General features: G+C 39.9%; 3 protein-coding genes across 7 annotated transcripts; 2 read left to right on the top strand and 1 right to left on the bottom strand.

Annotated features, from left to right (window-relative positions):
• The first annotated feature begins 128 nt into the window (after nt 1–128).
• mrpl28 (mitochondrial ribosomal protein L28) lies at nt 129–5572 on the top strand. Of its 3 annotated transcripts, none has more exons than XM_034310618.2 (6): nt 129–274; nt 1042–1333; nt 2030–2182; nt 3405–3539; nt 3673–3759; nt 5328–5572. In XM_034310618.2, exons 2-6 carry the CDS (start codon nt 1046–1048, stop codon nt 5424–5426), a joined length of 762 nt encoding a protein of 253 aa, XP_034166509.2. In that variant the 5' UTR covers nt 129–274; nt 1042–1045; the 3' UTR covers nt 5427–5572. The 3 variants fall into 3 exon arrangements, with proteins under 3 accessions (XP_034166509.2, XP_034166507.2, XP_034166508.2); XM_034310616.2 differs by having other exon boundaries at nt 174–329; XM_034310617.2 differs by having other exon boundaries at nt 195–329; nt 1046–1333.
• A 951-nt stretch (nt 5573–6523) lies between these two features.
• On the bottom strand, nt 6524–17373 carry relb (v-rel avian reticuloendotheliosis viral oncogene homolog B). 3 transcript variants are annotated; one of them, XM_026924757.3, is made up of 11 exons: nt 16874–17373; nt 16355–16366; nt 15701–15861; nt 13623–13904; nt 12699–12859; nt 12199–12290; nt 11898–12029; nt 11363–11467; nt 8802–9017; nt 7986–8057; nt 6524–7902 (listed from the first exon to the last, which is right to left on the bottom strand). In XM_026924757.3, the coding sequence occupies exons 1-11, from the start codon at nt 16920–16922 to the stop codon at nt 7493–7495; spliced, it is 1692 nt and encodes a 563-aa protein (XP_026780558.1). In that variant the 5' UTR covers nt 16923–17373; the 3' UTR covers nt 6524–7492. The 3 variants fall into 3 exon arrangements, with proteins under 3 accessions (XP_026780558.1, XP_053095506.1, XP_026780560.1); XM_053239531.1 differs by lacking the exon at nt 16355–16366; XM_026924759.3 differs by lacking the exons at nt 15701–15861; nt 16355–16366; nt 16874–17373 and adding an exon at nt 14591–14894.
• Nucleotides 17187–18047, top strand: LOC128320215 (octapeptide-repeat protein T2-like). The gene is made up of 2 exons (XM_053239885.1): nt 17187–17196; nt 17578–18047. Exons 1-2 carry the CDS (start codon nt 17187–17189, stop codon nt 18045–18047), a joined length of 480 nt encoding a protein of 159 aa, XP_053095860.1.
• The last annotated feature ends 321 nt before the right edge of the window (nt 18048–18368 follow it).

The following is an 18368-nucleotide window of genomic DNA, read 5'->3' as shown; positions in this document are numbered from 1 at the left end:
AAGGTCAAATCTTCCTGGTTTTACAACCAAACTGGTTTTGAATGAGATACTCATGAGGGAATATTAGCAGATATAGTATTTAGTCTGTAGTACTCAGGTTTAGAAGTATCCAAAAACGTTCGAGTGTATTCCCGTAATTGCCATTTCACCCGGAAGAGCACTTTTCTCACAACCAATCACAATGTCTTGTTCGTCCTACGTCACCGGAAGCGGACGCGTGTGCCCTTGATAGACATGTGTGTGCTCCCAGCACCTGGGGCTGCACAGAGAACAGGTCTGAAAAGCTAACATAAACTATCAGATATTCACCTTTGTCTGCTTTTCCTCAGGTATGTTGTTACAAAGCGTAATTGTTGTGGATAAAAATCCGACCAAACAATTTAGCAGCGCTAATCTTTTGCTTATTAGCATGCTAGCTACCTAGCCGCTCAGACATCAGCAGCAAATGTTTACACTCAGGTGCTGTGTTCTCCAGATCACAGTGTGACTGACTGATGGTTTAGTTTCACATCTGAGTTTTTAACAGGTGTTTTTTTTGCGTTTGTATATTAAACTAGCTGCTGAAGAAGAGCAGCACTTTATTTACTGATGATGGTGAAAAGCTTACACACAGAAAGAAAGTAGAAGCAGATGTCAGATGTTACAGGAGTATGACAGTTATATGCATAGCAGGATATATGTATATATATATATATGCAGGATCTCACATTCTGACTAAATGGCATGTTTGTAGTCACAGAGTGTTTCTTTGTCCCTGCTGCCTCTGGCTTGTTCATTAGGGATCTAAATCTGTATCCAGATTTCTGTAAAGCTGCCTTGTGACAATGTCTGAGGTTAAAAAACACTATAAATCAAATTCAAATAAAACTGTATTGAATGTAAAATGTAGACCTGTATTACTACATCTACTAATTACTATATGCACAAATAGTTTAACATATAAAACCTATTAAAAGATATAAAACACATTTAAGGTAAAAACAGTTGTTGTTCATCAGTGAGTGTGCCGTCTTCTTAAACCTGTTGTGTGTCGGTTCGAAGCAAGATGCCGTTACACAAATACCCCCCGCACCTGTGGGAAGCCCTGAAGTTAAAGAAAGGGATCTACGCCCGTCTGCCGCAGCACTACCTGAAATCCCTGCAGGACACGTCACCCCCAACTCCGGTGCACTGGAAACCTCTGGGAGTGAAATACAGAGCAAACCCGAAAACAGGCCACAGAGAGCGGGTTCAAGATGTACCCATTCCCGTTTATTACCCACCGGAGTCACGAGACGGCCTGTGGGGTGGAGAGGGCTGGATACGTGGCCACAGATACGCCAATAACGATAAGGCGAGTTTCTGGATAAAACTGTGTTATGATTATGATGTTGTTATGATGATAAACTCCAGGATTGTCAGACTCTGGTCTTGAGTGGATGCATCAGGGTTGCACAGTTTAGTACTGCAGGATTGTGGCATGAGCCTGGAAATAAAGATGACTTTAACTTGCAAATTGCAAATAGGGCTTTGTTTTGGGAGTTTTATATCTTACCCCCCATATGAAAGTAAAAACTGTGCACTGTTTTGTCCCAGCGCTGATGCACGGTCTAACGTGGAGCATCTTAAATCTTTTTTTATATATATTTTTTTCCGCCACTGTTCTCTGCATTTCCATGCGCTGGTTTAATGCAGGACACCAAACTGCAGCACGATGAGCTTTTCAGAGCGCATTCTAGTCACTGTGCTGAAAAAGTTTGTCTCTTTAAAAGTTATTAAAGAGTTTTGTATGAAGCAGTTTTTGATGATGATAGTCCAGTGTGTATGCTGATGGGCTGTAGTGAAAGGTCTGTGATGGTCATCTGCTATGTCAGTGAAATTGCCTCTTTTTCTGTTACAGTAGGCGGTTCTTAGTCACGTGTATCCACAGACTCTGTAGCGAAAGTTGAAGTCTGGCTTGTCAGAGTTCAGCTACATTCTTAACTATTTATTTGCTACGTCTGAAACGTGTGCCTCGATCTTAAAGGGTTTATGTATCATTTGTCTGCAGCTCTCTGCAAGAGTGAAGAAGACATGGAAGCCTCAGCTCTTCAAGAGGGAGCTGTACAGTGAAATCCTTGACCAAAAGTTCAACATCACGGTCACAGCTCGCACGCTGGATCTTATCGATGCCGCTTATGGCTTTGACTTGTACATTCTAAAGGTAACAGCTGATTACTTTTTCATGGCTTTAGTATCATAAGATCCTACCTGGGTTAAGAGTCATTTTGAGATCAGAAGGGGATCAGAGTTGACAAACCTCTAAAGCACTGTAATCTCCATGTACAGCTCAACAAGGCGTACACTCCAAATACACTCCATTTTTAAAGATTCTCAGTTATAAAGTGGATTTTCTGAGCACTGACCAAACTGATAAAACCTTATTGTTCTGTAAAATTAAGTACTGTTTGGTTTCATAATGTTCTGTTTCTCAGTCAGCGATCCCTCAAGCTCTATAAATTAATCCTAAATGAAAACTCGAACTCAAACTAAAAGAAAAAGATGTATTTAAAATCTGAAGTTGTTAATAAACTAAGATGTTTCACCTTAAACATTTAACACATTTAACAATATAGTCTTATAGTGAAAGACATGAGAACATACATTAGTACACGTTTCTGTGCAACCACACACACACACACACACACACCTTACTATCTCTGCTAGATAATTTTGTTCCATCTAAATTTGTTTTTAAAAAGTTTAGTTTATTAATCATATCACACATAACTAGTGTCTGTAATATTTAATGCTGCTGTTATCTGGTGATAGCTACAATATCAGCTTTCCTGTGCCGAAAACTTTATAACGTGCCAGAACATTTACGCGTCTTAAGATCAGAGAATACTGTAGAGCAATGCTGGTTTTGATTTGTACACTTAGATTTAATTCCACTCATTCAGCACATGTAAAACATTTACAGCTCAATGTTTCCTTCTCCTCCAACTCTCCACACTCAGGCTTTGAGGCTAATCTCCTCTGTCAGTGTGTAAATAGAAGTTGGATATTGATTGGCCACGGCGGCTGGATATTCATCCTGGATGATGAGTGGCTAGCTAAAAAAAAAAAAAATGTTTTTCCAGGAAATTTCTTTTCAAATGTTGCAAAACAAACAATACAAAATGTAAAGATAACACCACAGGAAATTAAAGTATCCCCTAGTGATGAAGTTTGTGTTTGAAGCGTTTTCAACCAAAATGCTGAATAGAACCTTGTAACACCTGTGTTATGTTATTTTTTTGTTAATTTGTTGTGTTACAGCTCTGACAGTACGGACGGTACTAACTGTACCTATACACATTATTATTTAGTGAACTAATTGTATGAATAGACCAAAAGCTTCTGGAAATCACGTCACACTTACTTAAAGTTGATTTTTATATCAGACACCAAAGCAGGACTTAAACTCCAAGTTTGGGATGGACCTGAAACGCGCCATGCTCCTGCGGTTAGCACGCAAAGACACTGAGCTCTGCCCAGACGATTCAGCTCGAAGGGAGAAGATCTACAACAAATACAAGGTGTGCAGTTTCACCAGATCTCTATTTATGATTAAAGTACATGTAGGAGTTCTGTTGGATGTGATGTAATTGGATCGCTGATGCTTTACTGTGTGTCCCCGTGTCCGCTGGCTTGCGTGCGGTGGTGAGACAGCAGTTTGAGATTCCTGCTGAGGAGGCGGAGTGGGTCGGCCTGAGTATAGAGGAAGCAGTCGAGAAACAGAGACTCCTCGAGCACAAGGTGATGTGATTGTGATTGTGAATAAGAACATTAATGCTCATGTCTTAGCCATATTCTACACTAGACACACCTCTGTGAAACGTCTCTGAGCATCTGTTCAGTCCACATCGAGCCCTCAGCTACAGTAGCCCGAGCTGGATGGGATGGGAGAGTTTGAAACATATAAACATTAATGGCTGAGTACTGAATACACTGTCCTAAATGTGTTAAGTAACATATTACTTTAAAATAAATAGAAAATTTTGAGCACTCGAATGCCACAGGTATGCGTCAGAATTGGCCTTGCTGTCTGGGTGAGACGGATGGCATTCTCTCGCTCTTTCTCTCTCTTCCCTGGCAATCACAGCGACACTAGCCAATCACAGGTGTCTGTGAGCTCATGTATGCGGAAGAGGGTCGATAGCACTGAGTGTGTTACGCTGCCCTGTGAAATTGAAAACATGAAAATTAAATGAAATGATTTCGAACACTTGTTAAAAAGGTACATGTGAAACAGCTATATTGTAATAGACAGAATTCCTGCTGTTTAGTTTCGAAAGTTACCCTACAACGTACAGGACTGTTTCTCTGACATGGGTGGCTTTATACACATTCTAATTATTATTATTATTTTTTTTTTTTAACTACACCAGCTCTCAGCTTTGATTTTACAGATGACCCTTCTGTAGAATGAATTTCACTACATTTTTATAAATCTGATTTTAGAAATAAAATATATCACAAATGTCTTTTGCTGTTCTAACATTTATCTGATATAGCAAAACCTGTAGTTTTCAGATGCACATCTAATCTACTACTACGGCCTAAATAATTGATATAGCATTTAATGTTGCTAATGTAATTAATGTTATTAATAATATTAATAACCTATCTTAATATTATTGTTGTTAATACAAAAATATTCAAGCTGAACAAATGTATAGTAATCATTTTTGACAGCTCTGCTGCCACTGGTAATCGTTAATTATTCCATTTTTGGAGACATAACGTCTGTATGTTCACAACCCAAATGCCACAGTCTGCTGTGATTTCAGGTGTGGATCATGTGCTAGTTAATGCTGCCATGCAGAGCGAAAAGGGGAAGCTGTGCACATGCTGGGGGAAGATGTAGTTAATACATAAACACTAATGGTGTTTCTTTTAAAGAGTGCATGTTTTTGTTGAATTAGTGTGGATATGTTCTAAGAGGTTCTCCTAAAAATGTCTGAATACCTCCTTTTTTGAAATGTATTGTGGACTGAACACAAATACAGATGCTATGTTTCTGTAATCTGAATCTGTAGCCTACGACTGTTACTATTAGTATTTTGTCACAGCTCAACCCTGATAGTAACCACATACAAGAAAAACAGGAAACCAGATACTAAATGCCACAGGCAACAAACAGTACTATAGTGTATGTTATGTACAATGAAATCTTACTTACTTAATAGCATTATTGCTAATGAGCTCACTTGGGCTTAGAGGTTCGTGTCATTCATGAAATCTAAGACATCCAGGGTAACCTTTTTTTTTTTTTTTTAATACCATTTTCTTTGCCTAACCCGTCTTTCTTCATTGTCACACAGGATCCTGAGCCACTTTACAAGAGCTGTGTGGAGAACCTGGTGAAGGAACTGGCCATGCAGAAACTCACTGAACCCCAGCTTATGGAAAAGAAAGACTGATGGCTGCATCAGTGATATGAACAGAAATAAAAATGTATTTATTGGGGTTTTGTTTTCTCTGCTTACTTTTGTATTGATGCCATTTAAGATATGCCAATATCCTGTAAATATCTAACTTCCAATCAAACAATAAATTAATCATCTGATGTACTTTTGTCAGACAAAATATGTTGTCCGCCCCCCCATTTTTTTTTTTTTTTTTTTTTTGGATTTGGACAGATCACTGTTGATTCTGACAGCAGATGGCAGGGACATGACTGTAAAACTTCACATCTGAGGAAAAAAACTTTCATAGCAGGCCCACAACCACAACGCGCGCACACACACACACACACACACACACACACACACACCCATACACACCCATCTAACCCCAACAAGTTTTCACCAAGCCCATAATGTTTGAGCTGCTGAACTCTTAAGTGTATTGACTAGGATTCTGTAGCTCAAGCACTGCTTTTAAAACAAACTGTATTATGCATAGCTTGTCCTTTATCCAGTATTTATACATCACGGTAAAAGGTTATGCAGTTAACAGTTTACAATATCACATCATGTTTTATTATAAATTACATCTTAAGATTGTACCCTTATTTTTTTTTCAAGTCCAAAGACAGTAAATTAGAAATCACATTATTCAAATAACAGTGCAGAACTTCCCATTTAAAACTATAAACAGCTCTCATGTCTGTGTTGATAATACACTGTGCCTAAAGTCCATACAGCTAAAATGACATATTTTGATAAGCAGTTACGATCAGAGGTTGTGATGTGTAACTACCACACAGAATAGAAGTGATATAAATAAAAACCACAGATTGAAGCGTTGTGCAATGGTGGAGTTTCCCACTGGCATTGGCCTGAGCTTCCTTTCAGAGCCTGACAATGACATGATGGAATCTGACTTAGCAGCATTTCTTCTGCTCACTATTTTGAATGCAGCAAGAAGGGAAAGGTCATCAAACCTTTTGAACCTCACTGTTTCCTGTCCATGTGCATGTGAATGACTGATGAACAAATAACATGTGATGGAAGCCTGCTTCTACTGAAATAATTACACATGACTTTGACTTTAAGGAAGATAGAGCCAGAGCTACTTTTCTCAAGAATGAGGATATAATGAAATTTCACAACTGCTGGTCTAGTACACATTTAGCAATAGCCAGTATGTGACATCACTTATTCAAAAACCAAAAGATCCAAAACATGCCTTTAATACAAGACACACAAATGTATAAAATATTTTCTAAAGACAAGCGATAGTGCATTTTGGTCATAGTTTACTACAATACTTCTACTTTACAAACAGAATTATTTATATAGATGTATACGAGTTAATCCTTCACCATTTCAAGCTGCTACAACATTCAAAGCATTTTTTTTTTTACAAAATGTACAGAATGTTTTAATTTATTTCACAGAATGTCAAATAAATCCTAAAACGGCAACTATCTTAAAATGAATGTAACATTACATTTAATGCTATTACTTGACATTCTTCTAAGCAAATGATGCTCCAGCGGAAATATTAATCCAAAAACAGGCCACACACACAGTATTTGAGTATATATAGATGAAGATGGGAATGTTGCCTTGGGGTCTAGACAGGTTAACTCACAGCAACATGAAGGCTGTGCAATCCACTAATTACCTACTTCACAGTTACTCCTCACAAAGCACTCAAACAGCATCTTTTCTCTTTTTCTTTGCCGAAAGGTAAAGGCATCTCCCAGACGTTGCATCACCACACAGTAGGGCATCAAGCTCATGCTCACTAGACACTACACACACACACTCGAAAGTGGAGAAAGGCCAAGGTCTGTGCAGCCATTTTATGGCATGAATATATACACACACAAAGCCCATTTTCAGACTTCCCTCGGATTTGTCCTTTAGGTCCAAATGGTCCACTGGTCATTTTGAGAGCCCTCAGGGACAGCACATGGCATCCGGTGTGAATCTAAACCTACATGCACACTTCAGGGAGTACAGAGCCCAATTCTTATTTTCCACTAATGAAAACGCACTCTCTATTTCTTTACTCTTATAAGCATCGACTGAGGACTTCAGGAGTCGTCTTCAGTTTTGACCTGACGTAAGAAAATGTCCTGCAGGTCTTGTGGAAGTTCTTGGTTGTAAAACGGGTCACCAAATGAAGAAATAGTAGGCTGGCCAGCCTCAAGGTGATTCAGGTTTGCATCTGCAATGTTGGAGTTGAGATCCTGGCTGTTCAAAAGCTGGAGAAAGTTCTGGGGGCCCAGGCATTCATTAAGGCTGAACAGTAGGCTGTTCATTATCTCTGGGTCCAGGCTGTCACACGCGTCATCCCCCCGGAGACCACTGTCTGCATAGTGAATCTCATCCAGGACCTGAGGGAATGCGGCTTGACTCTCCTCCTGGGCCGGAATACCGCAGTCAGATCCATCACCGCAGAACGAATCAAACTGGTGTGCTGGACCTGTGCTCGTCATCGGGTCTGGAGCAAAAACAAATGTTGGATGTATCAACGAAACATCAGTGAACCACCATGTGTGTACTCATATGCTAGAAATACTCTACCTGTGCGGACACAGCAGTCCTCATTATACTTGTCGGATTTTATTTTCCGCTTGCGTTTGACCTCATACGGATCTGCACATCAAAAAACAAAGAAAAAATCACTTACTATGATATGAGAGAATGAGAATGTTATTTCATTTCTTGATCTATTGGTCCGTAACCATCTAAATGTTACAGCTGACTGGTGGAACAGTGTCTCTGAAATGTGTGCAGCTTCAGTATTTTCTCTGGCAGCATTTCAGAACAGAAACCTGCACAGGAAGCCTTTGATCAGGGGAGCATATGTTTCCACCTGTTTCACTTACAATGTCAATAAAAGAAAATAAGTTCATTAAACTTCCAAATTTGGTATAATGGACTAAATTAAATAGAGAAAATGCTACTCTGCTTATTTCAGTGAGCTAAAATATAACCACTGAAATGGTACAGATGTGTGAGTGTCACTGGTGTCGCTAGTAAGAAACACAGATTGTTTTTACACTGAGCTTTGCTATTTCACATGACTAATTTCTCCAGAGATTCATGAGTAACTGTTTCCTCTGTTACTCATAAACCCTGGACAGAAAAAAACTTGTAAGTTAACATCCACCCCCGATTATTTACTCCTACAACCACTCTACCATATTAGAGTTCCCTATTTTGCATTTTTTTTAAGTCAGTGAAACTGTGTAATACTGAGATAAAAATAAAAATTGTGCAGGTGAAGGTGCTTTTTGAGGTTATATAAACAAAACTCGTTGGTTATAACCACCACAATTTTAAAATAAAAGTCCGCACAATGTTTCATGTTGCGAGAACAATATGTCACGTACTGACCTGGATTGTGAGGCAGGTAGGTGAACTTCACCGGCTCGCTGTACATGCGGTCTGAAATGCGACGGAGAGACACGTTGACCTCGACCTCTTCAGCAAGGTCCTGCTCCTGATACGGCGGTGACTTGAAGACAATGGCAATCTGCCGATGCACGTCAGTCTGGGCAAACTCAGCCTTAGCCTCCCAGTTCCCCTGACTGAAGATGATCTCGATGTCATCTGTGGAATTCCATCACACAGACACATGCACGTTATTTTATTCAAGTATAACAATCATGAAAAAGACAATACTGAAATAAATGTAGCCAGTCTACAGGGTTGCACTACAGACTACTGTCTCATAGTAAATAAAATATATAGTATCTAAACACTATATTTAGATAACATTCCAAGCCACTTCCTTCCTATTGCTAATTATCAATAAATATATAAAATAAAGAGCAACTGACTATGACTAAAGTGTTCCTTCCATAGGTCATGCTCATTGAGACCATTTTGGAATTAGCTGTTCTCTGTAATTTGCTTCAGTTATAAAATCATTTATGTAATAAATTTATGTCTTTGATCCCTTGTTGAAATGCATTTTTTGTGTGGAACTTTATTTAAGCAAATAATCAAATATTTAACCATCAATACATTTTACAGTGGTGGTGACTAGATTTTCCAGTTTCAATAAAGGGAAAACCCCTACTGCTCTGCAAGGTCAAATCAATCTTTTTTTTTTTTTTTTTTTTGGCTAGATGCCTCACTTGCTAATGCAGAATCACACCAGGAAAAAAAAAAACAGTAGGGAAAGCTAATGCTAGGAAACCGAATAGCTTTTTCCACTGTGCTTTCTGTAAGCTCAGAATTACCTGTGAAAAACTTGAGTTAATTTAGCAACAGCAATCACTCTGCAGAGTTTTTTCTCTATTTATTTACTATTGAATAGTTATGTTTAACTGTACGTGTCTGAACCAGAGTAATACAGAAAACAAACTGCAGCACAGAGTACAGTCAGACAAGGCACGATGAGCTTAAACTGAAACTTTGAGACTTTGAAACTTTGAGCACAAGAGTCTCTAGAGTTTACACAGAATTGTGCAAAAAACATCCAGTGAGTGGCAGTTCTACATTTAGATGATGAGAGGTCAGAGGAGAGCTGACAGGAAGGTTACAGTAACCCTACCACTCTTTATAACCATGGTGAGCAGAAAAACATCTCAGAATACACAACAGGATTGGGGTACAACACAATGGGATACACAATGGGATACAACAGCAGAAGACCACATCAAGTTTCAATTCTGTCAGCAAAGAACAGGAATCGGAGCCTACAATGGACACAGGCTCAGACTGGTTTGAGCTGCCAGGATGTCTACGGTAACTCAATCATTCGTTACAACCGTGGTGAGCACAAAGCATCTCAGAATGCACAACACATAGAACCTTGAGGTGGATGATCTACAACAGCGGAAGGCCACATCACGTTCCACTCCTGTCAGCCAAGAACAAGAATCTGAGGCTATCATGGGTCCAGACTCACCAAAACTGGACAGCTGAAGATTAGAAAAGAAAAAAAAAATCACTTGATCTTTTTCCAGTCTTCAGCTGTCCAGTTTCAGTGTGTCTGTGCCCATGATAGCCTCAGATTCTTGTTCTTGGCTGACAGGAGTGGAACCCGCTGTGGGCGTCTGCTGTTGTAGCCCATCCACCTCAAGGTTTGATGTGTTGTGTGTTCTGAGATGCTGTTCACCATGGTCGTAAAGAGTGCTTATTTGAGTTACTATAGACTTCCTGTCAGCTCAGATCAGTCTGGTCATTCTCCTCTGATCTCTCTCATCAACAAGGCATTTCCACCCACAGAACTGTCGTTCACTTAATGTTTTCTGTTTTTCACACCATTCTGTTTAAACCCTAGAGAAATCTGAAATACTCAAACCAGCCCAACTGGCACCAGAAACCACGCCACGTTGAAGTCACAGAGATCACACTTTTCCCCCATTCTGATGTGTGATGTGAACAGTAACTAAAGCTCTTGACCTGTATCTGCATGATTGTTTTGCATTGCACTGCTGCCACATAATTGGTCTGATTACACAACTGCATGAATGTGCAGGTGTACAGGTGTTCCTATTAAAGTGGATGGTGAGTGTAGACGGAATTTCAGGTTTTGTTTCAGAAATCTGAAAGCAAAGCTGTTGTACTTTACTCATAGTTGCTTTTCACAAAACTGTACATTTTTATAATTTGCTTACATTGGGTACAATAAGCTTATTTAAGTAAACTGTTCTCTTTGAAAGGGAAAAGTAAAAAAGTTACCTTGCTATGCATCTTTCCCCATCCATAGTCTAACAAATCCTGCTCTATTATTCACTAGTGGTTCTTACTCTCAAGCAGTATACCCCTACTGATTTGTTTTTCGTGGTGAAGGTCCCCAATAATTGCATGACCTTGCATATTCTGCCAGATACTAATTTTATGACAAGAAGCCCTTCCATGCTGTTTTATTTTGTACTTTTATTGCTTATTACAAAAAAGTTCATTTCATTTTGGTCCTAGTTTGACGTGCAAGTGGCACTTACCTTTTTGCACTTTGTCGCAGAGCATGTAGATCTCTGTCTTGCCTGTACAGGGACCTTGCACAATGTTCAGCCTGTTAATTTTCAGCTCTGCAGTTGTAGTAGCTTCTGCTCAGATGCACATAGAAATAATATTAGTGTTGCAGGTCATGATAATCATTTTACTATTCAATACAGTAATACTATCTGGTCATAGTGATGATGGAAGTGGCTGAGTGGGCTCTCTCTATTACACAGCCAGTTAATGTTTGTACAGAGAGAATTCTTAATGCAGCAAACTGTAATTACTGACATGTTTACATGTCTGTTGTTCTTAATATCTTGCACTAAATGTTTCACTTCTGCTCTGCTGTTGTAACCTCCACAAAAAGTAAAACTTAGTTTGCTGTATTGTACATTTGTAAATATCTATAATAATGATAGTCAATTAAATTCTATATTATTATTATTATTATTATTATCTTATTATATTATAAGATTTAACCCAAAGAGAACGTTTGAACTGATCACAATATTAAAGGCAAATCATTGGTCTTACTTTTGTCATAAATGGGGTTAGAAACCACAGGGTAGAGATGGGTCCTGTCTCCATCTTCTCTCTCCAGCTCACACTGAAAGCATAACCTAACCACATTCATGTCCATGTCCTCAATACTCTTTGAGTGGCCAGCTGTCAGCGAGAGAGAGAGAGAGCAAAAGACTAAACGTGTATCTCTTGGAATCCCAATTCAAAGTAGCTTTATTGTATACAATGCATGTCTCTCTGGCAAAGACGTCACATATTCTGTATAATTACGGTTTGCATATGAAAACAACAAGTGAACAGTTATAAAACCTACTGCTGAATGGATCAATGTTTTTCTTCTTCCTCTTCATCAGGGAAGCATCTAATTCCTTCCTCCGAACACACTGGATGCCTAAATTCACAAAACTGGAAAAAAAAGATTTTTTTTTTTTTTTCAAAAACCGGTTTGAGCCTCATTAACTTTCATTAAACAGACAAATACGACAGTATAATACATTGCATCAATACTTTTTACAGCCCTTCACTGAACAGTCTGTCTTAATTCATAGTATAATCCTCTCTGTCGTAGTATATTCAGTTGTATCTTTATTTATGAAAAGCTCAATCTTTATCCACAGTAATCAACGCACTTCATATGTTCAAAATGTTCTAATCTCACCGAGTACCTCTTAATCTCATGTAAAAATAGTTGAAAATTGTATGCCATTCAAATCTTGAACATGAATTCAACAGTACCTTACAGTCGCCTAAACAATACCAAGCAATAATTACTGAATTTTCTGACTGAAGCTGACTGAAGCTGGTGATGTGTACCTGTGGCGCCGTGTGCTGTGGGGGTTAAAGCTGATCACACAAATGCCATCTGAACAGTCTTTTCCAACCAAGCAGTGTGGGTGTGGGCGATGAGGGATGTCCTTTGTCACAAGGGACACTGTGACCGTCACATTTTTTATCCTTTCAATTGGCCCTCGAAGCTATTTAGAAAAACAGACAAAGGATTACATAAAAGGTTAGTATGCCAAAGAAAACTGCCTAAATGATGATGTAATGTTCCAACCCAAATTGCCATATATGGAAACCTAGCTGTTCAAAGTGGAAAATGTATGTTCTGTTTATTTTTTGTGTGGTACTTCCCTCCTTCATACCACACCACTGCAACGCCTCTCACAGCGGGACTTTCTTTTTTCATACCTCAGGGTTAACACATACAGAGCAACTCCATTCACTCAAACCAAAACAGGGACAACCCCCATTAGGTTTGGGCTAGCTGGTACATTCCAGAAACAGCTACAGCAACGGTCTCGAACATTATTTGTGCGTCTATTGCAAGCATATCATGCACTTGCGCAAAAATGCACATGCACGAATTCAAATAGAAATCCCACACAGGCCAATGGAATATAAAGCAAAAGACTGATGCCCTGCCTCATGAGGCTGTGCTGACTCATAAAAAAACACCTGGCTAAAGGCCAAGAGTCAGAATCAAGAAGACTGCATCATGTACCTGTTGCAAGGTAACCAAACTCACAAATTTTCAAATGTATCTTTAATTTACTGGCTTATTTCTGAAAATAAGAAAAGCAAAGGCTAAGAGCTTAAATATGACCTCATGAGTATGGTTTATATTTCACGAGTACAAAATAAATAAGAATAAAGAATAATTTGATGTGTAATCTACAAGAATACAATTTCAGCAATGATAATCTGATAATATTCCAAATGTATTCCCGCACCCACCTCGATGGCAGGTAGTGTCTTGTTGACATCAGTGCTTGAGGCTCCAAGGATGCTACCAGCCGATCGGCCCTCACACTCATAGCGGAACCTCATGCCGCGTTCCTTGGGCTGTTCCACCACCACCAGCTCTGGTTTGTCCAGCAGCTGCTCCAGCTGTTCAGTGTCCGTGTGCTGAGTACGCACACACTGAGCCACTGCTGAAGCTGTACTGCGCCGCTGGCCTCTAGAGCCACGAGATGAAGTAAGCGCTGACGTGTTGGCTGAAGGGAACATGTCAAAATTCTACCGATGGAGACAGAAAAAGAGAGACAGGTTAGGGCAAGGTAGAAATTTAAAATGATGGATATACAGCATTAATATCAAATATAACCACAAACACATCACATTTTTTAGACTTGATAGATTTTGATGTTTGATAGGTGAACTAGTGCAAGAAAAGCACTTAATCACATTAATTAAAGGCTAGGCTTTTACATCCAAGTTCTAATGATTTTTGAGTAACCAGAAACAATGATTTGCTAAAACTAGACTTCAAATTCATTCAAAACTATGTGTTTAACATAGCCATTTCTAATACTTCAAATTCAAGGAACATTTTTTTTTCCATCATGCCCTGGCATACTGCAAAAGATTCATGTACTGACTGTTATATAAACACAATAAATGTTTTCATGTCAGATTTTTTTAGTCTACAGCAAAAAAAACAGATAGAGCAGTGTAAACAGAGAAAGACTTTTTGTGCAGGAGGAGGAGGTGGAAGAAGAGGAGGAATGTAAGTCAGAAGGGAATAAAATAAACAACTCTTCTAACGGCCTATTTAGGTCAGCATTTCAAAGTCACAAATCAATGGCGTAGCAACAAAGCACAAAAACCAGAAGTTAGAAAACCGAAAGCAACAGTTTGTTAGGGCCAGGCGGCTGAGAGAGCAACAGTTCAGCATGAGAAAGAGAGAAAACGTCTGGACATGCCTGAGGAAGAACGCAGATGGCCTGCACAAAGAGCAGCTACCAAGAGCCAGCACGGTGAAGAAACAGGAAACTCATGCAGAAGGATCAGCAGCCAATGAGAATGAAGAGAGGAGGGGCAGTTACATGCTTGCTCTTTTTGCCAGGAGAGGCGCACATGAGGCAGAGATCATCAACTGAAATAAGGCGTCAGATTGCAACTCTAGTCGGCTCTTCTAAATTGCTCCTTAGTGAAAATGTGTGTTACATATTTTTCCCCATTCTGATCTGCCATCACATCTCAGACCCTACCATGGAAATTAAGGGCCTGTATCATCACACAATAAAGAAGCTTTATAGTCAATTGGAAACTTTTTTCCCCTGTAAAATCTTTGTTATTTGATTGTACTCTGCTACCCTTTTAAGAATCTGCCAAACTGTCAAAGTCTTTCAAAATCTTTTGTTTGTCATTTGCACAGCTGGCACATGGAAAACTGCACATTTATTTTTATTTTATACCAAGTTATTTTGGTAGCTCTTCTTATGAAAAGCTTATTGTTGTAAATGCACAGAAAGCAAAAGTAGATAAAAGAACAGACCGCACCTTAGAAAATGTCAAAAAGGCTGTCCAGTAGAAAAGCAATGGTGTTATGGAGTTATCAGTTCATCAGATATCCACTTCTAGGCATAAATATGCCTTACTAATATTTAAACATGTTACATCAAGGGTTCTCAACCTCTTTGTAAAAAAGAGACCCCTTTAATGGACCCCTGAATAAAGTATTATTTCAGGAACATTTTTAAAATGTGTATGATTATATTTCGTTTATTTATTAGAACAATAGAGCTTTCTATTCCTGAACCTTTTGACATTATTTATAGACCTACTTATTTCTGAATGAGGTTTGGATTAAATCAGAAGGACAATAATTATAAGAACCAAATAATAAACCAAATAACTTTGATCATTTATACTGTGATTTTTTTTTTTTTTTTGTGATTTTCACCACTGAACTACATTTTTAAAAGAAATCATAGACCCCTGGATTCGCCTTGCACACTAATGGCACTATAGCCTTCGTTTACTGAGTAAATCCAGAGGATTTTCGAGTAAAGGACAGTGTTCTTGCTGACCTTGGAGGCCGTACATCTGGAGACGAGCACTGGAGCAGAACTGCGTCCACCTATTACTGTCGGGGTGTGAAGCTGATCATCAGAGTCTGTAGGTGGAGGAGGAGGAGGACCTGGGAGCCTCTCTTTAGCTGAATTCTCCAGTAGGAATTCGTCTAAGATCTCTGTAGATACATAGATAGGTAGAGAGATAGATAGAGAGAGAGAGAGAGAGAGAGAGAGAGATACCAACATACAGATAACAAGTTTGTAATGTAAAAATTTATCAAGCACAACATTGCTTTGCCACTGTACACTCTGTGAAGTAATGGTCCTTCAAGGGCTGTTTAAAGACTCATTGGATAATTCAGGGCTCTTAGTTTCCATTAAAGGTTCTACTCAGAATCCTCTCTGATAGGGGAACACTGATAGGGAAACATTGATAGGGAAACATTGACAGGGAAACACTAATAGGGAAACACCAATAGGGAAACACTGATAGGGAAACACTCCAGAGCCTTGAATGGATCTAAACGTTCACAGAGTCAGTAAAAGCTGCATAATCAAGGAACACATCTTATTTTTCTTTAGTTTGTGCTACAATACAACGAAACATGGTGACTTAAAATAGCAATACTTCAAAAATACAGAGAATGGTAACTTAATGAGAGGACTCACCGAGGTCGAAGTCTAGGAAAGAAAGAAAGAAAGAAGGAAAGAAAGAAAGAAAGAAACATGCGTTAGAGAAATGGACATCCACCGCAGGCTAACAAAGTGAAACTGAAAGTTGTTTATGCTATAGATGCACTGTCATGTCGTTCCCAAATATGGAAACGCTAATCATCCCAACGTCAACAACCCCACCGACTCAGAAAACCAGCAGAGAGAGATTTCTGAAGGAGAATACGCCTACATGTACATGTATTTTTCCACTGCTGGGAGGAAACCTTCAGGCTGCCTTTAGGTTCACGGTGAACAGTCCACGGTGATAAAATGGCGGCGTATATATGATGTTGATGTGAACCTACTGTTTACAGTTCTGTCAGTGCCGCTGACTCTGACAACAAACTGACACTCACTGATCGCCATTTTCCTCTCCAGCTGGTTTACAAAGTCATGTCGCATTTAGCTAGGCCTAGGCGTTACATTTCACACAATTCCCCTAAGAAAACAAGAACTTACAAGTTAAAAACTTACCTCCGGTACCCAGCGTGCCGTTATGAATAGTTCCGTTCATTATTTTCATGGCAAAGTGAAGTCAGGTGGAGGAAAGAGTTTGTTGTTTTGAAGTGTTCGCCTTCGTAAAACGTTTCCAGCTTCCTCTGAGGTCCCTGAGCGGCGGCTCCGCTGCGCTACACCCTCATTTCCGCCTGCGCCGCTCGCGCTGCTCGCTAACACCACGCTGGCTTGTTTTCAGAGCAATGTGCGCTTCTACACAAAAGAGGTTCTGCTGCTTCTGCTTATTACACTCTTACACACACACACACACACACAGCTCGTGCGATTCGAAATGTCTCACGGTTTGTGGATCTTTCACTTTACCATCACGTTCAAAGCGCCTCCGTGGAAATCCCCTTACGTCACCGCTGGGGAACCCCCTAACACCGTCGCCATGGTAACGCACCAACAGCAGGTAAAGATTAAAGTGCGGTTTATTCATCACACACAAAACAATCGTCCCGACTGAGTGCCTTACAGTTCTGCGAAAACGCGGATTTTCAGTAAGGAAGCTTGTGACGTCATGTGTTAGTTTTGTACGGCTCCCTAAATAAATGTCGAGAGGACATTCTACTGGCATAAATTACAGACCAAGTCATTTAGATTACATTTCCAGCCAGTGCTGCTCTATGTTCTTGTAATGTGTCAGTAATTAGTTAATAACGGGGCTGTAACCATCATAGACACCGAGAGGGACACAGGGAGGGACACAGGGAGAGACACAGGGAGGGACACAGGGAGGGACACCGAGAGGGACACCGAGAGGGACAGAGGGAGAGACACAGGGAGGGACACAGGGAGGGACACAGGGAGGGACATTGGGAGGGACACTGAGAGGGACACAGGGAGGGACACTGGGAGAGACACAGGGAGGGACATTGGGAGGGACACCGAGAGGGACACCGAGAGGGACAGAGGGAGAGACACAGGGAGGGACACAGGGAGGGACACAGGGAGGGACATTGGGAGGGACACCGAGAGGGACACAGGGAGAGACACAGGGAGGGACATTGGGAGGGACACCGAGAGGGACACAGGGAGGGACACAGGGAGGGACACAGGGAGAGACACAGGGAGGGACACTGGGAGGGACACCGAGAGGGACACAGGGAGGGACATTGGGAGGGACAATGGGTCTGCTCTACTGTTGTAAGTAAAAAGAGAGGGAAAGGCAAGTCAGGAAGACTTTAGGGTGGGACAAGATGACTTGAAGGTGGATGAAAGCATCATAGATTATATTTCCCAGTAGAATCTTAGACAATCACTAAAAATATATTAGGCTAAATTTAATGTTGAGACTCATGTTGGCTTCTTTGTATTTATATATCAAAAGGATAACACTAGATGGCTAATTAGCCACATGTTGTAATTACTTTGGTGATTTCAGGGAAAGTTGTTGAAGCTGTTCTGGCAGTTAGTGGCCCAACACCTTACTAAGACACTTTAGATTTGTTACCCATCTGTATAAATACCT

This window comes from Pangasianodon hypophthalmus, chromosome 14 (assembly GCF_027358585.1).
Source record: "Pangasianodon hypophthalmus isolate fPanHyp1 chromosome 14, fPanHyp1.pri, whole genome shotgun sequence".
Lineage (NCBI taxonomy): Eukaryota > Metazoa > Chordata > Actinopteri > Siluriformes > Pangasiidae > Pangasianodon > Pangasianodon hypophthalmus.
This window is presented reverse-complemented; position numbering and strand designations above follow the sequence as displayed.

What these genes read in the sequence shown, in the direction of transcription:
- mrpl28 (XM_034310618.2), top strand. Translation starts at nt 1,046, where the DNA reads ATGCCGTTACACAAATACCCCCCGCACCTGTGGGAAGCCCTGAAGTTA. An exon ending in TTGACTTGTACATTCTAAAG is followed by an intron (nt 2,183 to 3,404) that starts GTAACAGCTGAT and finishes TTTTTATATCAG; the next exon opens with ACACCAAAGCAGGACTTAAA. An exon ending in AGATCTACAACAAATACAAG is followed by an intron (nt 3,540 to 3,672) that starts GTGTGCAGTTTC and finishes GTGGTGAGACAG; the next exon opens with CAGTTTGAGATTCCTGCTGA.
- relb (XM_026924757.3), bottom strand. Translation starts at nt 16,922, where the DNA reads ATGAAAATAATGAACGGAACTATTCATAACGGCACGCTGGGTACCGGA. An exon ending in CACAGCACACGGCGCCACAG is followed by an intron (nt 12,291 to 12,698) that starts GTACACATCACC and finishes TTTTTTTTCCAG; the next exon opens with TTTTGTGAATTTAGGCATCC. An exon ending in TAACCCCATTTATGACAAAA is followed by an intron (nt 11,468 to 11,897) that starts GTAAGACCAATG and finishes GCATCTGAGCAG; the next exon opens with AAGCTACTACAACTGCAGAG.